This window comes from Drosophila mojavensis, unplaced genomic scaffold, assembly GCF_018153725.1.
Source record: "Drosophila mojavensis isolate 15081-1352.22 unplaced genomic scaffold, ASM1815372v1 contig_136, whole genome shotgun sequence".
Classification (NCBI taxonomy): Eukaryota; Metazoa; Arthropoda; class Insecta; order Diptera; family Drosophilidae; genus Drosophila; species Drosophila mojavensis.
Window position 1 is genome coordinate 9,752,726 of NW_025318667.1, and position 16,990 is coordinate 9,769,715.

Genomic DNA, 16,990 nt, shown 5'->3' on the forward strand with positions numbered 1-16,990 from the left:
AGCACAGCAGCCCCAAAGGTCGAACGGACGCTAGCTAAAGCTCGCTGGGCTGGCTAGGGATGGGGTTGCCCCAGTGGCTGGCAGAGGTAGGAGTAGGGGGCGGCTATGGCTGGCTGAGAAGGATGACGGTCGTGTCACATGGCTTGGCTTGGCTGCCTTTGGGGCAAGTCATAAAATTGAACAGACATTTTATGTGAGCGGGCCGAGTGCGAGGCGGGGGGGCTGGCACGGCTGGGTGGGCGTGCTCCTGGCTGGGCTACAAAGTTAAATTGAAAGCCCAAATCCTTGCCAGACTCGCAACTGGATAGGCAGGCAGCTCGCTTTGCGTACTTTGTCTTATCTCTTTGACTGTTTGCCATAAACCAGGCGTCTCCCCTGCCCTGCTCCGCCCCTCGCCCCATGCTCGACGCACCTCGCACATTGTTTGTATTTTTATTTTTTGCTTTCTGTTCTTTTATTGTAAATGTTTTGCATATTTTTGATTGTGCTCGAAGCAGCCCAGCTCCATAATAAAAACAAAAAGTAACAATAATAAGTGCAAAAGTTGACCCTAGCCGACTGAGCCAACACTCTGCCCACATTCAATGCTGGGCCATGGACTGTCGCTCACTTGACTAGAATAGAGTAGAGGTTGCGTTCACTTGAAGAATTTAAAAGGGTATTTCGTCGTCGTGGTGCCTCGAGCTGCGCTGCTACTCCTGGCCTCCCAGCTGCTTGCCCTGGTGGTAGACCTGATCGATGCCACGGCTGTGGGCGATGAGACGCGGATAGGCGCGCACCGTGTCGCTCAGCATGGGGCAGGCCAGCTGGCTGCTCAGAATGGAGGCCACATGCCCGAAGACGAGGGCGTCCAGCTCGCACAGCTGCTGGCCATAGAGATAGTTGGCGCTGAGCTTGCCGTGCGACTCGTGCGCCTCCAGCTTGTCGCTGAGCAGCTGGCAGCACTGCTGCAGCTGGACCTGGACGCCGCGCGTGCTCAGCTCGTCCCACTGGTAGACGCGCAGGAGGCGCAGCGCCTCCTCGCTCTTCTCGCGCCGCCGGATGCTGCTCAGCGGCCAGGGATGGGCGGAGCCGATGCGCGGCTGGGTATGATCGGCATAGATCGACGCCTCCTTGAAGCACTGATGCAACTCGGCGAGGGTGAATGTGTTCTCCACGTAGGTCACCTCGCTGCGCATATCCTCGCGCTCCTCGAAGCCCATCCATGAGCTCACCGCGTTCGCCAGCTGCGTGCACTCCACGTGCACCACAATCGGCTCGAACTCGGCGAAGAGACGGCGCCCGAGACGCATCAGCGGCAGCTTGGTCAGCCGCCCGCCCGTCGACATGAACTCCGCATTGTCGCACTGGCGCTCCGTGTACGGCAGCCGGCACATGCGCAAATAGGTCTTCACGGCCAGGCAGCTGGCCTGCTCCGGCAGCAGCAGCTGCGTATCCTCCAGCGGCTGGTAGAGGCACACGTCCTTTGGCCAGGGCAGACTTTCGCCTGGCAGCACCGCCGGCTGCGTATCGCTCGCTTGCAGCATAGCGCTAGCCACTTCCATTTCGGTCTCCATGGCAGCCTCCAGTCGAAATTTGGCTTGAGTCGAAACGGTGTTAACTCTACTTGGTTGTGTTATATGTTAGATGTGCTTAAACAATTTAGCAAAACGAGTTTGTTTCAGTGCAGAGGGGCTCACGACAACGAACTCGAATGTTCGAGCAAAGCAATTTGACAGATGGCAGGCAAAGCCTGCTGCAGTTCGAAAACGAGTTGGCAGTGCCAAGGGATATCTGACCTGAGAGCAGGACCTGCCCTGTTAAGATGTTGAGATAATATTAACATATATGGAAATTGTTTATTATGCTGAGTCTGATTAAGCCGAGTCAGCTATGTTTAGGGTTCTTGAAATTATATAAAAATATCAATATATCCCAATATTTTCCAACAAAACATATATTTTTATTGGAATATTGTTTTGCCCTAATTCGAATATTTATACTCATTCACGAAAGTGAATCCAAAAAGTATAGTTTTGTGCAATGTCCGTCCGTCCGTCTGTCCGTCTGTCCGTCTGTCCGTATGAACGCAATCTATTTCGGCGCTATTGAAGCTAGAGACTTGAAATTTGGAACACATACTCGTGTATATCTCCGATTTATAAAGTGTTAAAATTTTCCCGATCCGCCCACTAGGGGCGTGGCAAATCGGAAAATGCATTTTCCGATATACCAGAAATCATGTTTGTTGAAGAGCTAGAAAGCTGAAATTCGGTATGTAGGTCCGCGTTGACCACCCAAGATCACGAGTTATGGCGGATATATCTACGCCCATTGGGGGCGTGGCAAATCGGATAAAACTGTATCTCCTAAAGTTGTAAACCTAGAATGCTGAAATTTTGCACGTCAGCTAATGGTATGATTCTATAAAGTCTGAAGATAAATTACAAGTCTACGCCCATTGGGGGCGTGGCAAATCGAACCTGAAGATATAGTGATTTTTTAAATTCTCCTATATTTTGGACACTATTGATGGCAGAGACCTCGAATTTTGTGTATATACTCGGACTGATCATCCAAGACCAAAAAGTTTTGTCGGATATATGTCCGCCCACAGGGGGCGTGGCAAACCGCAAAAGTTTATATCTCCTAAAGTATAATAGCTAGAAGCTTCAAATTTGGATAGTTGAGTTACTGGTAGCCTCCTCTATCGATTTCCCAAAAATAATTTGTACGCCTCTTTAGGGGCGTGGCATATCGAAAAATACCCTGTAATTTTCACATTTTTTGAGGGTAAGCATTCAAAATTTGCAGTTAGGGTACCGTTATCTCTTTCTAAAAACTGACCAAAAATGAGGTGTCTATAAGAGCTAGTGAGCTGAAATTTGGCATGCATACTCATGTATACCATAGGCAGTACAAGTTTATCATATTTTTTCGATAACTCATCCGATAACTTTTTTATCGAGAATAATCGACTTTGTGTTTTCAGCCTAATTTCAACACTTTTAGTCCTGCTAACTTCAAATTTACGTTGTATATAAAGTTAATGGATACAAAGATTTTGAAATTTACAGATTTTGGATACCACGCCCACTTCGCCCCCAATTTGTAAAACACGTATTTCAAGTACTAGGGACTTGTGCTTTTGAATGTACACACATTTTAACCATATGATTACGCTCTTCAGCGCAGCCCAAGCGCAGTCGCTGCTAACTGCGCAGTCAGCAGGGCGCGTGATATACGTGCATGTGGATGCGTGTGTATGCATGTGTGCATAAAAGAAGTGCAGAATAATATCAGCTTGGACGGTTCAAGGTATCTCCTAGTCGAGCAGTCTCGACTGGAGCCTTATTGCGGGAAAAAAGTTTTTAAGAAAAGCGAAAAATATTTTTATGTCGATATTTTAAAAGTGGCATATCAAATATCATATTAATATTTTTTCAAAACTTTAAATATCAACGATTTAAAATATTCGATAGCCCTAGTTATGGTGCTCTTCACATGTCTATGCCACAGCTGTACGGAGACTGTTATCGATAGCCCCATATGAACCGTTGATCGATATCCTCAAAACGTTGATATGTTCAATCAGCTTTGCCATCCAATAATATCATCTGATTTCACAAATTTACTGAAGTTCCGGCTCAGCTTGGCAGGAATACTGGAGACTAACTCAACTCATGCCAAATGCTCATTAATTGGTGGCCGCAATCGTGCGATTATGTTCTCTAAGGCAAAGTCTCAATTGAGAAATTAGCTGATACTTGTCCAATAGCAATCCAGGACTGGAACTCTGCAGGCACTGCTGAGCAGACACTCGAATGATTTGATATTTATTTAGAAATTTTACATTTAGATCAAAAGCAATATAATACCTTTCACAGTAATTTGTGAAATTTTACTTTCTAATGCTATGGCTCCTGTTTGGTCAGTCTATGTCAAGCATGTAGCACTTATTTGTATGTCCATGCAAAGCCAATAAACAATTATGCAGAGCAGCTCGCTGAATCAATGAGAGTTTCCCGGAACTAGCAGCTCTATTGACTATGAATAAATAACAGGCTTTTCCAAGTGTCTTTGTCGGATATTTACATGCTCTATGCTCACTGGGCCCGCTCTTGGCCCTCTCCAGGCCTCTTTGCTGCCAACTAGCGAACCCATTGGGCTGGCTGCCCCATTCAAGTCTTATTTATTTAAAAAGCATTCTTCTTCTTGCCGGCCCCTGCTCGCTCTGTGTGTTGTCTTTCATGTCCTCTATCAATGCTGCAATTAGGCAATTCGTGTGCCAACTTAGTTTTGAATTATCGATAAGATGCCAATGGACTTTCTGGCTGGCAGTGAAAGAGTCGCCAACGGCAAAGGCTGAGCTGGATGCCCCAAGGTCAATAGTAAATGTATACGCAATACTTTTCCTCTCGGGCGAGGCAGGCTACAATTAGCTCTCGAGTTGGAGATGGGCCTGAGTCCGATGACAATTAGAAGGCAACTCGGCTGAGGCGCGACTGTCAACGCCTTCGGGTTGCATGCCTCGAGTGAATTGCTTTCGATAGTCGTCGTCGCGGCGCTGTCAACGGGTGCGAGTGAGCGGGGAGGGTTGGTGATGGAGAGAGGAGGAGTAGGGGGGTGTGTGCTTGCTGGTGAAAATTTCCTGCTCCAATTGAGCAATTAATCATTAAAGGCGCCACCTGCCGGCGCTTGTGCGCAACTTTTGCCTAAAAGGTTTACCAGAATCGAGCTACCCCCAGCCGCCGCTCTCCCTCTCTCTCACTCTCTCTGTCTCTCTTTCCCTCTCGCTCGCGCTCTGCGCCTGAAGATGATAAATTACACAAGCGAGAACATTATGTAATTTCCAAGCCACCCGTCGAGTGTTTTGGCACAATGGGTCTCGTGTGTGTGTGTGTGTGTGTGTGGGTGTATGAGATGCAAGTTTTCCACTTACTGTTTGGCGGTTTTGACAGCCCCACTTTCAAGGATCATCTGTTTGCGTATGTCGAAGGAGGAGCGATTGCGCATTGGGTGAACTTTAAGCTCGAGCGCTTTTCATGCACTGCAACTGGTTCGACTGACATTGATGGACCCAAAGCGACATACCCTAAAGAGCTTCTGCTGCAACTAAAACAGAAATTGGTTGGAGCACTTCATTTGACATTGCACCCCAAGTCATCGAGTCACCAAATCACTTTATGCAATTCCCAAAAGTTGCCGAGTTCCCTCTGCAGAGCTCAACTCAACTTCGCCTGGAAGTCTGAGAAATGGTATAGCTAAAGTCTCTTCTCCTCCGGATATAAATACCTATATAGGCCACGGTCGCCCCAGAGCAAAACTGTTTGAGTTAGTTAATCTTTGGATAAACAATTGCCCAAGGAATACATCTTCAAGAGCAGAGCCATATTTCTTTGCCGTTGCCGTTGCCATTGCTGTTGCTACACCACTACCTCGCCCGGCTACAATTCTGAAGTAACAAGTTTTCATAATATTCTGCATGGCTTAGCGTTCTGAACTGTGGGAGAACTGATTACGGCTCCTTAGGGTAGGCCATATATCATCGCCAGTTGGCTTATTATTTCGCTTTGTACCTAATTTAATGTTCAATTAGGACTTGTGTATTCGCATTCTTGATTCAGGCGGATGGGAGGGATGGCCAGCTGTCGGGGGCGAGGCGGTTCCCTTTTTGTCTTTGTGTCACTTTGATTGATTCGACGACGGCGGCGGAGCTGGAGACGGCGCTAGAGGCGGCGGCTGGGACCCTCGACGGGTTAGGGCTCTGTTATCCAGCTGCCTTGACTTTGCATAGACTTTTTCCTGGGCTGTTGAGCATTGACAAAGTTCATTGTGTTGGGGCAAATTAATTAAGCAGCCGCTGGACCCACTTGGCACCACTCACAACCACACACACACACACACACGCGCACACACAGTGGGATAGATGTGTGAAAGGGAAATGTGAATGTAATTGTGAATGAGAATGTGAATGTGAATGCGAATGGGAATGCGAATGTGAATGTGAATGCGAATGGGAATGAGAATGTGCGTAGCAATGGCAATGCTCGCTGAGCAGGTGGCGACTCCGTGGTGGTTGGGGGGTGGCCCGGTTGAGACGTCGTTTGCACAAAGCCAACAAAAGGCAACAATTCTTAGCCACTAATAAAGAATAATATGACTGCCATAAAACTCAATTTATTACCAAAATGTCGACAAGCAGCGCAGTCGGAATGCGTGTATGTGTGTGTGTGTGTGTGTGTGTGTGTGTGTGTGTGCGAGAGAATTACGACGCTGCCAGTCGGGCACCAGGGCACGCTGTCAAGGAGGCGCTCGAAGGGAACGATAGGGAGCTCCTCGCCACACACACAAAAATACAACCAAAATTTCATGCTGCCATTTCGTTTGGCCAATTCCTATTCCAACTTTCAGCTGCCATTTTAATTCAAAGTCCCCTTTTTTATTTGCATTTCGTTCGAGTCGGTCGAGTCGCATCGGGCGACTCCATCTGCATCTGCTAATATCTACCCTAACATTCGTTGGGCGTACCCCAACTGGCACTAACCTCAACGCCACGACGAGCATCAAATGCATCACACAGCAATCAAATTCTGTCTGCCAAAATGCATTCGAGTTAACTAGTTCTCCTCGATTCGATATAGCGTTCGAGTTTCATTGCTGAAAATGGCAGTAAGTTCATAATGAAAGAGTAGTGAGCTTTGGTAAGGGCGGTCCAGTGAGTCATTGCTTTAAATGCCGGGTAAGTTTTCAATGATTGATCCTGGTCTCAAGCTTAAATTTCCAATTCTACGTCAACCATCAATCAGTAATCCTAAAATCTATATAAAGTATTTAATATAATGTATACTATCCTCACTCATCAATCATCAATCAATATTTATCAATCAATAATTCTCAATCATCAATCGCTAAAATTCACTCATCATAAATGTACTTTCAATCAGTCGTTAATTAACCATTAAATATAATTATTATTATAATTATTATTATTTTATTAATATTATTAAATGTTTAGCCCTGAAAGATCTTTAATTTGTCATGAATTCCAGATCATCAATCATTAACCATCAATCGTCTATGCTATAACATCAAACTTTAATCAAGTATTTTCGTACATCAAACAATTTATATCATATATTCCCAACCTGTAATAATCAATCCTATATTTGGGTCATCAATCATCAATCTATAAGCTTCAATCATCAATCATAAGTACTAGTTATTATTCCTTCATCAAATGTTTCCTCAAATATCGTTAATCATTTGCGGTCAATCATACATAATTAGACCACAATCATAAGCCATCAATCATCAGTCATAAACAATCACCCGTCAGTAAAAGTCTTCGATTATAATAAAGCCTTTAAGCTCAATTTCTCTCACAATCAACTTGATTTTCCTTTGCTTCTGCATCCGTACAATTGATTGACTGATTGAGGGTATTTATTAGTTGCTGTGATTCAATCCTCTGGCTCTGGTTCTGGTTCTGGTCCATTGAGTTTTATTTCTTTGCCGACTTTTCATCTTTGTTTTGCAATTTCATTTGCCATTTGGCTTCTTGTTGTCTAGCGCTCGGGCGATTTGTTGCTTTTGTGGCCCATTGCCCACTGTCCGCTGTCCGCTGTCCCATGGCCGATGTCCGTTGGCCCGCTTGGCCCAGTCTGCCCCCCGTGTGGCTCCGTTGAGTTTGTTGGCCAGCTGTTGGGCGCATTTGCTGGCCGCTTTGTGGCCACATTTTGGCCGCTTTGGCACTGGCGAACGGTAAACGTAGAACGGTCAATGGTGAACGGTGAACGGTCCCAAATACCCCTAAATAACTGTTTTGGGAGCTAATACCCAATTTCAAATAGTCTGTAACAGCTGCATCTGCTGTGCGGCATGGCTGCAGCTAGACAAAGATTTGCTCTACTCACACACACACACACACAAAATGTGATTTATGTTCGAGTGGAAAGAAGCGTATTGCATCGCATGGCAACCCCTCTTTAATCCGATTCATTTGGAGCTGAACATTCAATGGAAATGGTGGGCTTCAAATCTCTTCAAAGTCTCTGCAACTATTCCCGTGTATTGATAATCTGTTGATGTACTTGAGCTGTGTTTGATTATGCATTTTTAGGGAATATCACTGAAGAATGTTTCGAGCTGAATATAATAACTAGAGTATAAAGAGATTGTAGAGTGTGGCACAGAAGGGGAAGACGATGTGAGAGAGAGAGAGAGAGAGGGATCGTAAAGGATCGTAGAAATTTTGTAATCATAGTCAAGTAAAGTTAGTCAACCTGGAAAGGATTGAGAGAGCTGTTCATACGAATATAAGGGAAAGAATTTAGTGATCAATAGGTGCAAAGGTTAAAGAAGAGTAACCAATTGATGAAAAGTTGAAAGAGGAATACTAAAAGGCAAATAGAGACAAAACAGGCTAGATAAGATCAAAACAGGAAAAGAAACTGTAAAGATATAAATAAGAAGAAAGAGTGAAGAAATAGTCGACTTATCACTGACTAATAGTTCGAAAATGAGTAAAAAGGAAAACCAGAAATAGACAGAGGAAGTGAGGGAACAAAATCTAAGCAAATATACGAAGCCAACAAATAGGTTAAATGAGATGGAAACGTGTAAGGATATAGTAAATAAATGAGAATATATGTCTATAGTGATAAATAAAAGATAAGCAAGATAAAGAAAGCATAAAATGGAATGAGAAGAGACGAGAGAAGCTATTAAAAGAGGAAGTGATTGAAGCAAATGATTGAAGAAACTATAAATAAGGAACACTTGAAGGCAAATAGCAACGGAATTTGTGGGATCGAAATACGAAAGTTCGAAGTGCAAGGGTATGAATACCAGCAATAGGTAATGAAAGTCTGACAGTTACTAAATCAGACATGAAATGAAAGAATTACCATAATACAAGTTTTATACTGCATCTATTATGGATTAGCAATAATATAAAATTAAAACTGACTTAAAAATTAATCGCTGGCAGCTGGGGCCTTCGGCTTAATCTGCAGACTCGGAGAACATTGTGGAGATTATAGCTATAGACTTATGTGGATAAAAAAAGTGACAGAAATAAAGGGAACGAGAAAAATACACAAAACAGAGATAGATAAACGCCGAGATACAGCAGAGAGCAGACAGTAGACATGATTAGTCAGCAGCCAGAAGCCATCGCAATTGTCAACAATTTGCACATCATATAGTTAGCTAAACATATTCCGAGTCAAATGCTGGGCTAGAAGGACGGACAAGTTCTCTGGGCGAATCTTTGGTGGCGCGGAATGATAATTGTTAATTTGCGGACGCGCTAACTGAGGGGGAGGGGGGACATTCCTCGAGAGTTGAGCGATATTTGCCTGAGGTTTTCGGCGGCTGTTTCGAGGTTGTCAAGGGTCTTGTCAAACTTGTCGCAACATTGTTTTGTGTTGTTGTTGTTGTTGTTGTTGCTGTTGGATGTTGATATTGTTGTCACTGCAAATTATGGCGGCCTCAATGCGTAAATGATGCTTAATTAACATTCACAAAGTTGGCAACGCCAACAGGAATGTTCTCTCTGTGTGTGTGTGTGTGTGACTGTGCGATTCACCTGCAAAGCAAAGGCCGCAGCTAGACGCGCAAAAATTGCAAATGATGTGCGTTCATGTCTGGAAGACGGGCGAGAAAGCTCTGAACGCCACGAACAGTAAAGGGGCCACGTCAAGGCACATTACGAGCAAGCGTAAAGCAAAGGCGACAGCCGCAAAATATGTAACGCAGCCCCATCAAGACTAAAAGCAAAAGGCATAAGAAAGGCATGACGAGGACGACGAGGATGACGAGGCTGAGGCTAAGGCTGAGGCTGAGGCTGAGGCTGACAGCAGCAGCTGGCCAGGATAACAGCAACAGCCGCAGCACTTGAGGCCTGGACAGTTCAAGGCCAGGCTCAACTCGTTTTGTGCTGCCTTAATTAAGCTATAAGCCAAAGCCAAAGCTGAAGCGAAAGCCGAAGCCGAAGCCAAAGCCAACGCGAAAGCCAAACCCAGCCAAGTTGTTGGCCAAAAAGCATTCACTGGCAGCAGGCGCAGATAACAGCTAATGAAAATCACTTGGCACAATGTGCCCAAAGCGGCGAGATGGTGGGTGGCTGGCTGACTGCGTGGGTGGTTGACTGACTGGGCAGTTGGGTTCACAGGACACGCTCCTAATACAATTAGAAGCGCTTAAGCTAAGTGCTGCGAACGCCTTCAAGCAGTTGAAGCTAGTTGAACTGACCTCCAGTTAAAGCAGAACAGATTCAATTGTTGGCTGCTGACTACAATGAAGCGGCACAATGCGGCTTAAAGAGCAACAGCCAAGACGGCTGTTCGCGGCTGTCTCAATACTCTATTACGACGGCAGAAGTCGCTGGCTTGGTGCTTGTCAAACTGTGACCGCCCAGGGAGCAAAGTCAGAAAAGCGAAGCCGAGGATTACCTACTTAGAGGCTATGCCTGAAGCTAGACAAAGGAGATGCATGATCCCTGGCTATTTATAAGCTAGAAACCTAATATACCCACCTAGGCCCGCTACACAGGACAGGCATTCTAGATCAGGAACAAAGCACGGCAACGTGGCAAATAATAAAATGAACTGCAGCTGAGTTGGCGCACAGGTGTGCGGGGAAAATGTGGGGAATTGGCTGCAAATGAAAGCATTTGCGTAGCATCAACAAAGCAAGAGTTGGAACAGAATGGGAACAGGTCAGACGCAGCAGCAGGAGCAGCAGGAGCAGCAGGAGCAGCAGCAGCAGCAGTTGCAGAAAGCGTCAAGGCAATAGAGGCCAGTCCAGACCGGGTGGTGGGTCTTGGATAATGGTGCGCCCTTTTGCTTATGCATTACATTAACACACTAATGAGGCGGCTGTCGCACTAAAGGCGTGGCGGGCGCCCAGACCCAGCGCCCACATCGAAACGCGCCCCAACTCTGCCTCAATGTCTGCAGCTGGCGTTGTGTTAATTGAAAATTAATGGCGCGATGGCAAAAACTAAACATGAAAATTCGCTGACGCCTGGCTACGGCAAATGGCCGCCAGGTGGCGCGCCCGCACGAGTCTAGCCGCCGGACCCGGCCGGAGTTGACCGACTAACGCGTGAAGTGCTAAGCAAATTAACATTTTCATAATTAAATCTATAAAAAGGTGACGAACTGCTTGCCATCGGCTGGGCGGCGACAGAGCGAGAAAGAGACAGAAAGAAAAAGAGAGAAAGAGAGAGAGAGAGAGGGCGTTGGTAAGTGGTATTCGGTTTATGTGCGTCAGCTCAGACGATACTCGGAAAAATTTTTGCAATTAATCACAATTAAAAACAGGCAAAAGTTGACTCTCACATACCCTGCATTATGGAATGGCAAAGGCTATATTGACACATGGCGAGACGGCGAAAAATATAACTGAAAAGTGACTGACAGGGGTGTAGAGGTGGAGATGAGCTGAACGTAGAGTAGAGCTGGAGCTATTGAAAGGGCTAGAGGCAGACGTTAGTAGAAACTGGCAAAGAACTCATAATCTGTTAGCTCTCGTGAATGGCTCAATGAATTTACAGGGTATGCTGCTGTCGCACGAATACAACTCTTGGACTTGTTTGTGCTGCCCTTTAGCATCTATAGCTTCTTCTTCTTTTTTTCTTCTTCTTTTTCTTCGTCATCTGCAAGTTTTGGCTTGGCTTTATTACACCGTCCGAGCAGTGCGTGACGTGGGCGTGGTCATGGCCATGCCTCTGCCTGTACCTCTACCTCGGCCTCGGCCCGTGGCCGGAACAGATGCCCCGGCTATGGTAATGGCGACAAGTTTAATACTTTCAGCTGCGGGCCTCGGGCGGCCAGCGCAGAGGGCAAATTAAAATAAATATGCCCGAAAAAAGGGGTTAAACGGGCCTGGGGGCGGGAAATTAAAGGAAATTAAGGAATGAAAAAGTGATGAAGACAACGCGCAAAGGCCGAAAATAAACCAGACAAAAGCAAACCAGAGCAAAAGAAAAGAAAAGCAAAAAAAAACTAAAAAGGGAACAAGGCGAAATTTAAGAGCAGGCAGAAGGAGTCGTGCGAGGCAAAGGAAAACATGTAAGATGGCTCGAAAAACAAGCCAATGATAAATTACGTTAAAAGGAAAGCAAAAAATCAAATGTCAGAAGGTAATTAGACACGCAGTAAATACAAATATGTGAGTAATGAGAAGAGTAATGTAAATAACGGTAACCATAATAGGATTTAACAGAACTGAAAGAAATACGATACATTCCTCTGATGAAAATAATTAAGGACAATGACAATGCCAATGCCAATGACAATAACAATGACAATGACAATGACAATGACAATGACAATGACAATGACAATGACAATGACAATGACAATGACAATGACAATAACAATGACAATGACAATGACAATGACAATGACAATGACAATGACAATGACAATGACAATGACAATGACAATGACAGTGACAATGACAATGACAATGACAATGACAATGACAATGACAATGACAATGACAATGACAATGACAATGACAATGACAATGACAATGACAATGACAATGACAATGACAATGGCAATGACAATGACAATGAAAATGAAAATGACAATGACAATGACAATGCCAATGACAATGACAGTGACAATGACAATGACAATGACAATAATATTGACATTTTCAAACCAAATTGAAAACAAATTTGCTCTAGTAGGCATTACGAATATCATTTCACTAGGAAAAACAGTTCAAATTGTCATCTCACGTGTGATTTATTTTTTCGAAACATATTTTAATTTATAACGCAAAATGGATGATTTTTACAAGAGTTTTAATCGTTCGGTGTTCGGAGATATTGACTGTGATTCACCTGATAAGCACAAACCCGCTGATCTCGTATTGGGCAGCTCAGACAATGACAGCAATTACGAGATGAATGGGGGCACTGTGATGGCACTAGCTGGTGGTGATTTCGTTTTGCTGGCTGGCGACACTCGATTGAGTAGCGACAACTACATCCTGTCGCGGGAGCAGACCAAATTGTTCAAGATGACGCCAACGGCGGTGTTTGCATCCTCGGGAGCGTGGTGCGACGTCATCGCGTTGAAAGGTCAGCTCGAGATGCGCATCCAGCTGTACGAGCTGGAACACAAGAAGACCATCTCGACCGAATCCCTGGCCCACCTGATATCCATGATGATGTACGACCACCGCTTCTCTCCCTACTACACGTGCACCATCCTCGCTGGCTTGGACAGTAAGGGCAAAGGCGCCGTTTACTACTACGATCCCATTGGATCCTATGAGCGCGTCCGTTATCGTGTGGTTGGCACCTCGTACGCTTTGCTGCTGCCCTGCTTGGACGTCTTTTACGGCTGGGAGAACAACCGGCTCACGCCTCCACTGAAGGATGAAGACTTAACCATGACAATGGCCGTGAGGATGGCACGTAAGTGCTTGTATATTGCCTCCGATCGGGATATATATTCGGGCGATATGGGCGAGCTCCTGAGCGTCACCAGCGAAGGCATGAAGTCCAGTACCATTAAGCTGCGCGCCGATTAGCAGTCCACCCAATGAATGTTCTAAATTTTTTGCTTTTAGTGTATATATCTTATAACGGTGTGTATATATTTATAGCTGAGTTCATATCCCATAAAAATGTGAGGATACGCAATAGACTCGTAACGCTTTCGATAGACCCAATGGTCTCAACTCAACTCTCAGAGTGATGAATCATATATCGTTTCATCGAGTGATCCAGCAAGAGTAATACTATATTCGATAACAATTTGACGGCAACTAAGCGAGCTATCGATAACATTTAGCTGTTGATGAAGAGCTATCTTAGGTTTGAATAAAAATTATCGAAGCTCTGACTAAACTTTTCAGCAGCATGCGCTGCAACGCTGCAGAAATTCGATCTCATCTCAGTCAGCTGAGGATAACAGCTCATTAATTGGCCTAGGCTGACATCCAATTTGACCGCCTTCGTTTATTTTCCCTGGCGCCTCTGTGAAGTGCTTAGCTCACACCTGAACATGAGCTCGAGGCCAGCTTTGAGCCGAATCATTCAATATGAAACCTGCGGCTTGAATCATTGATTGGATGTCACTTGAATGATGTGCTTTAATGACGGCATAGATAGCACTTTAAGGCGAAACTGGGAGCAAAGCAATATCCACATATATCGTTTTGTTTTATTGATATCAATTTTGCAATTGCTCCCATTTGGCCAGCCTATAATTAAATTCAAAAGTGAGGCAAGGAGAGCCAAAAAGTAAGTTTGGTAGACGAAGAGAGGGGAGCAAAAGCAATGCAAATGAACGCATCGATTCGTGTGGCCTACCAGCAATATCCGTCTTTTCATCTGCATTCACATCAGCATTCGCATCCGCATTCACATCCGCATCCGCATCTGCATCCGCAGCTATGTATCTGTGCTTTAGCCTCTGGCTTGGCTGCGCTTGCATTGCGTTTAATATTGAAATTGGGTTAATGAGTTTTTGTTTATGGGCTGCGCGGCGATACCTAGCCACGCCCACATGCAGCTGGCATCCACATCCGCATCCGCAACCGTATCCGCAAACGCGTTCACTTTAGCATTCGCTTTGTGCTCCTTCGCCATGCTAATGTAAATTTGTTGAGCTCCACGTGTGTGCGTGTGTGTGTGTGTGTGTGTGTGTGTGTGTGTGTGTATCAACTGGGCGCTTCGCTGCGTGGGCGTGGCATAAGCGAGTGTCACATCAGCCACATTGGCAGCGGCAGCGACAGCTCCTTTGCCTTTCGTAATGAAAACAATTTCCAGCTCTCAACTAAACGTGGAGGACACCAAGCAAAAGGTGATGAAAGGAGGCACGGAGGGGGAAGGGCGCAACGGCGGAGTAGCGTAGTGGCGTAGTGGCGTAGTGACGGTGCGGTGGCTGACACAACTCATCCAACAAAGGCTTAATGTTAATTAAGTGGCTAACAGTCTGTCAGTCAGGGCTGGCTGTGTAGAGTTCACCTCGAACGAAACTCGATCCTGTGGCGTCCCACCCCCTGGCGCCCGCAACGTTATAGCGGAGACCGCGTATCGATTAAAATGCCGCAAACCGCAAAATTTGCTTTACAAAACTTTTTTCATTAAACTAATTAAATTGTTTATTAAACTAAATATTTAATCACCGGCGCCGAGCGCATTAATTATTCAAGCGACACTCGAATTCCGTGTGGCAAACGAAAAACTACACTCGCCCAGCTCTCCCAAATGTCCCGTTTCGAATAGTTGAAGGGATTTTCATGTTGACATAGCTTTACTCTAGCGGAAAGTTGTATAGGCTATGACTATAACTCTCTCAATATTACCCATAAACAATCGGCTGGTTATTGAGGCTGTCAACGAACTTGGAACTGACTCTGAAGTTAGCACACATCAAATTGAAAAGAAAATTTGAGTTTAACAAGACTTCACATAATTATTTAACTTTCAGCTTTGCTGGTTGTTTAAATTTATCTCAAACTGAGCCTCTTCAAACTTTCATGTCAATGGCAGCATAAAAACAAAAGTTATTTAATGGTAACTGAGGCGTGTGCACAGTGATTGACTGGCGAATACCCTGCCTTTAGTGAGAGGATCTGTCTTTAGTCAGATGAAAAGTCTTTGCATAAGTCTTTGGATAAAGCTGGCTAAATTCTATAGTTAAAGTATTTATTTATTTGCACGACTTTTAAAGACTCAACAAGTCCAATATATGCCTTATAAATACCCTCTAAAAAACTTTGAGGAGATTCAAAGTAATCCAAATTTAAGCAATTATATATAAACCAGCTCTATTTATATATTATTTATATTTAACAGTGTTTATCATATTTCAGCATTCGCTGCAGGGCATCTGTTGGTCGTGCATACCCCGCATAGCCATGCACTTGTTTGCACAGCATAATAAAATTATGAAATGCATTTTCAATGTAGATTTGCTTTGACCCTCGCATACACAAATATTTGCTGGCCATGCAATCACCGGCCACGCCCACGCCCCCTCGTCCAGCCGCCAGCGCCAGCATCTAGTTCGATGTGGGAACTTATTAGGGCGTAAAATTCAATTAATGACCACAACGGGATTTATTATATGTATATTTGTTTGTTTGCCTTGCCTGGCTTTGTTGCAGAGCTTTCGATTCGCGACAGCTAATAAATAATGCGCAAATTATTCAGATTGTTAATGGGTCGCTGCTGCTGGTGGATGCTGTTGCTGTTGCTGTTGCTGTTGCTATTGCTGGTGCTGCCTGCAACAGTTCCTGTCATAATTATGATTTAGTTGGCCATTTGTAATTGCAGCTGCTGCCAACTGCCAGCCAGCCAGCCATTCAGGCAGCTAAATGTTATTTTTCCAACTTGCCGCCTGTTTTCCTTTCCACGTTTGCCCTTCTTTCTCCGCCTTTCTTGCACTACTTTCCCTAATTACGACAGGTCAGGCCCGCTACAATTTTGAAACACTTTTGACCCACTTTCTGGACAGCTGCCCTGGCGACTCGTTGTCTTCGCAGAGGCGCCAGATTCATTTCTGGCTCACATCTCACAAACTTTCTATAGGTGAATTCTAAAATAGTTTCCCATTTTCATTATTTTTTTAAAGCCTGCGAAACTGAAATATTCATTCGGCCTATTAAATGTGCTTTAAAAGTTTGCTCGATTTAAAACTTTGCTTAAAGCTGTATGCTAGATGAGCTCTAGGCCCTATGAAAGCTAAAGATCGCGTTTCTTGTATTTGAAATACCTTTCATAATCTGAATGATAAAGTATAAACATAGTTGTTCCTGACAGTGCATCTGCTAGTCGGGTACTCTCGACTAGAGCACTCTAACTTCTTGCTGGGGAAAAATATCACTATATATCATATATTGCACACAAGATCTAATTTAGTTAATGTCTTTAGCAAAGTCAAGTCAAATTATCGATTGTTATCGATAACAACTTGCTATAAAACTTATCAATATTTATGGCAATCGTTCAAATTACAAGATTCTAGCTTGT

The 16,990-nt window shown here is 44.6% G+C and overlaps 2 protein-coding genes across 2 annotated transcripts; one reads left to right on the top strand and one right to left on the bottom strand.

Annotated features, from left to right (window-relative positions):
- Window positions 1-435: 435 nt before the first annotated feature.
- LOC6585085 (metaxin-2) lies at window positions 436-1,719 on the bottom strand. The gene has a single exon (XM_044011642.1). It carries the CDS (start codon window positions 1,554-1,556, stop codon window positions 693-695), a length of 864 nt encoding a protein of 287 aa, XP_043867577.1. The 5' UTR covers window positions 1,557-1,719; the 3' UTR covers window positions 436-692.
- An 11,064-nt stretch (window positions 1,720-12,783) lies between these two features.
- On the top strand, window positions 12,784-13,539 carry LOC6585086 (proteasome subunit beta type-1). The gene has a single exon (XM_002010690.3). It carries the CDS (start codon window positions 12,784-12,786, stop codon window positions 13,537-13,539), a length of 756 nt encoding a protein of 251 aa, XP_002010726.3.
- The last annotated feature ends 3,451 nt before the right edge of the window (window positions 13,540-16,990 follow it).

Bases quoted from the DNA above. Each gene is read 5' to 3' on its own strand.
- LOC6585085 (XM_044011642.1), bottom strand. From the start codon at position 1,556: ATGGAGACCGAAATGGAAGTGGCTAGCGCTATGCTGCAAGCGAGCGAT.
- LOC6585086 (XM_002010690.3), top strand. From the start codon at position 12,784: ATGGATGATTTTTACAAGAGTTTTAATCGTTCGGTGTTCGGAGATATT.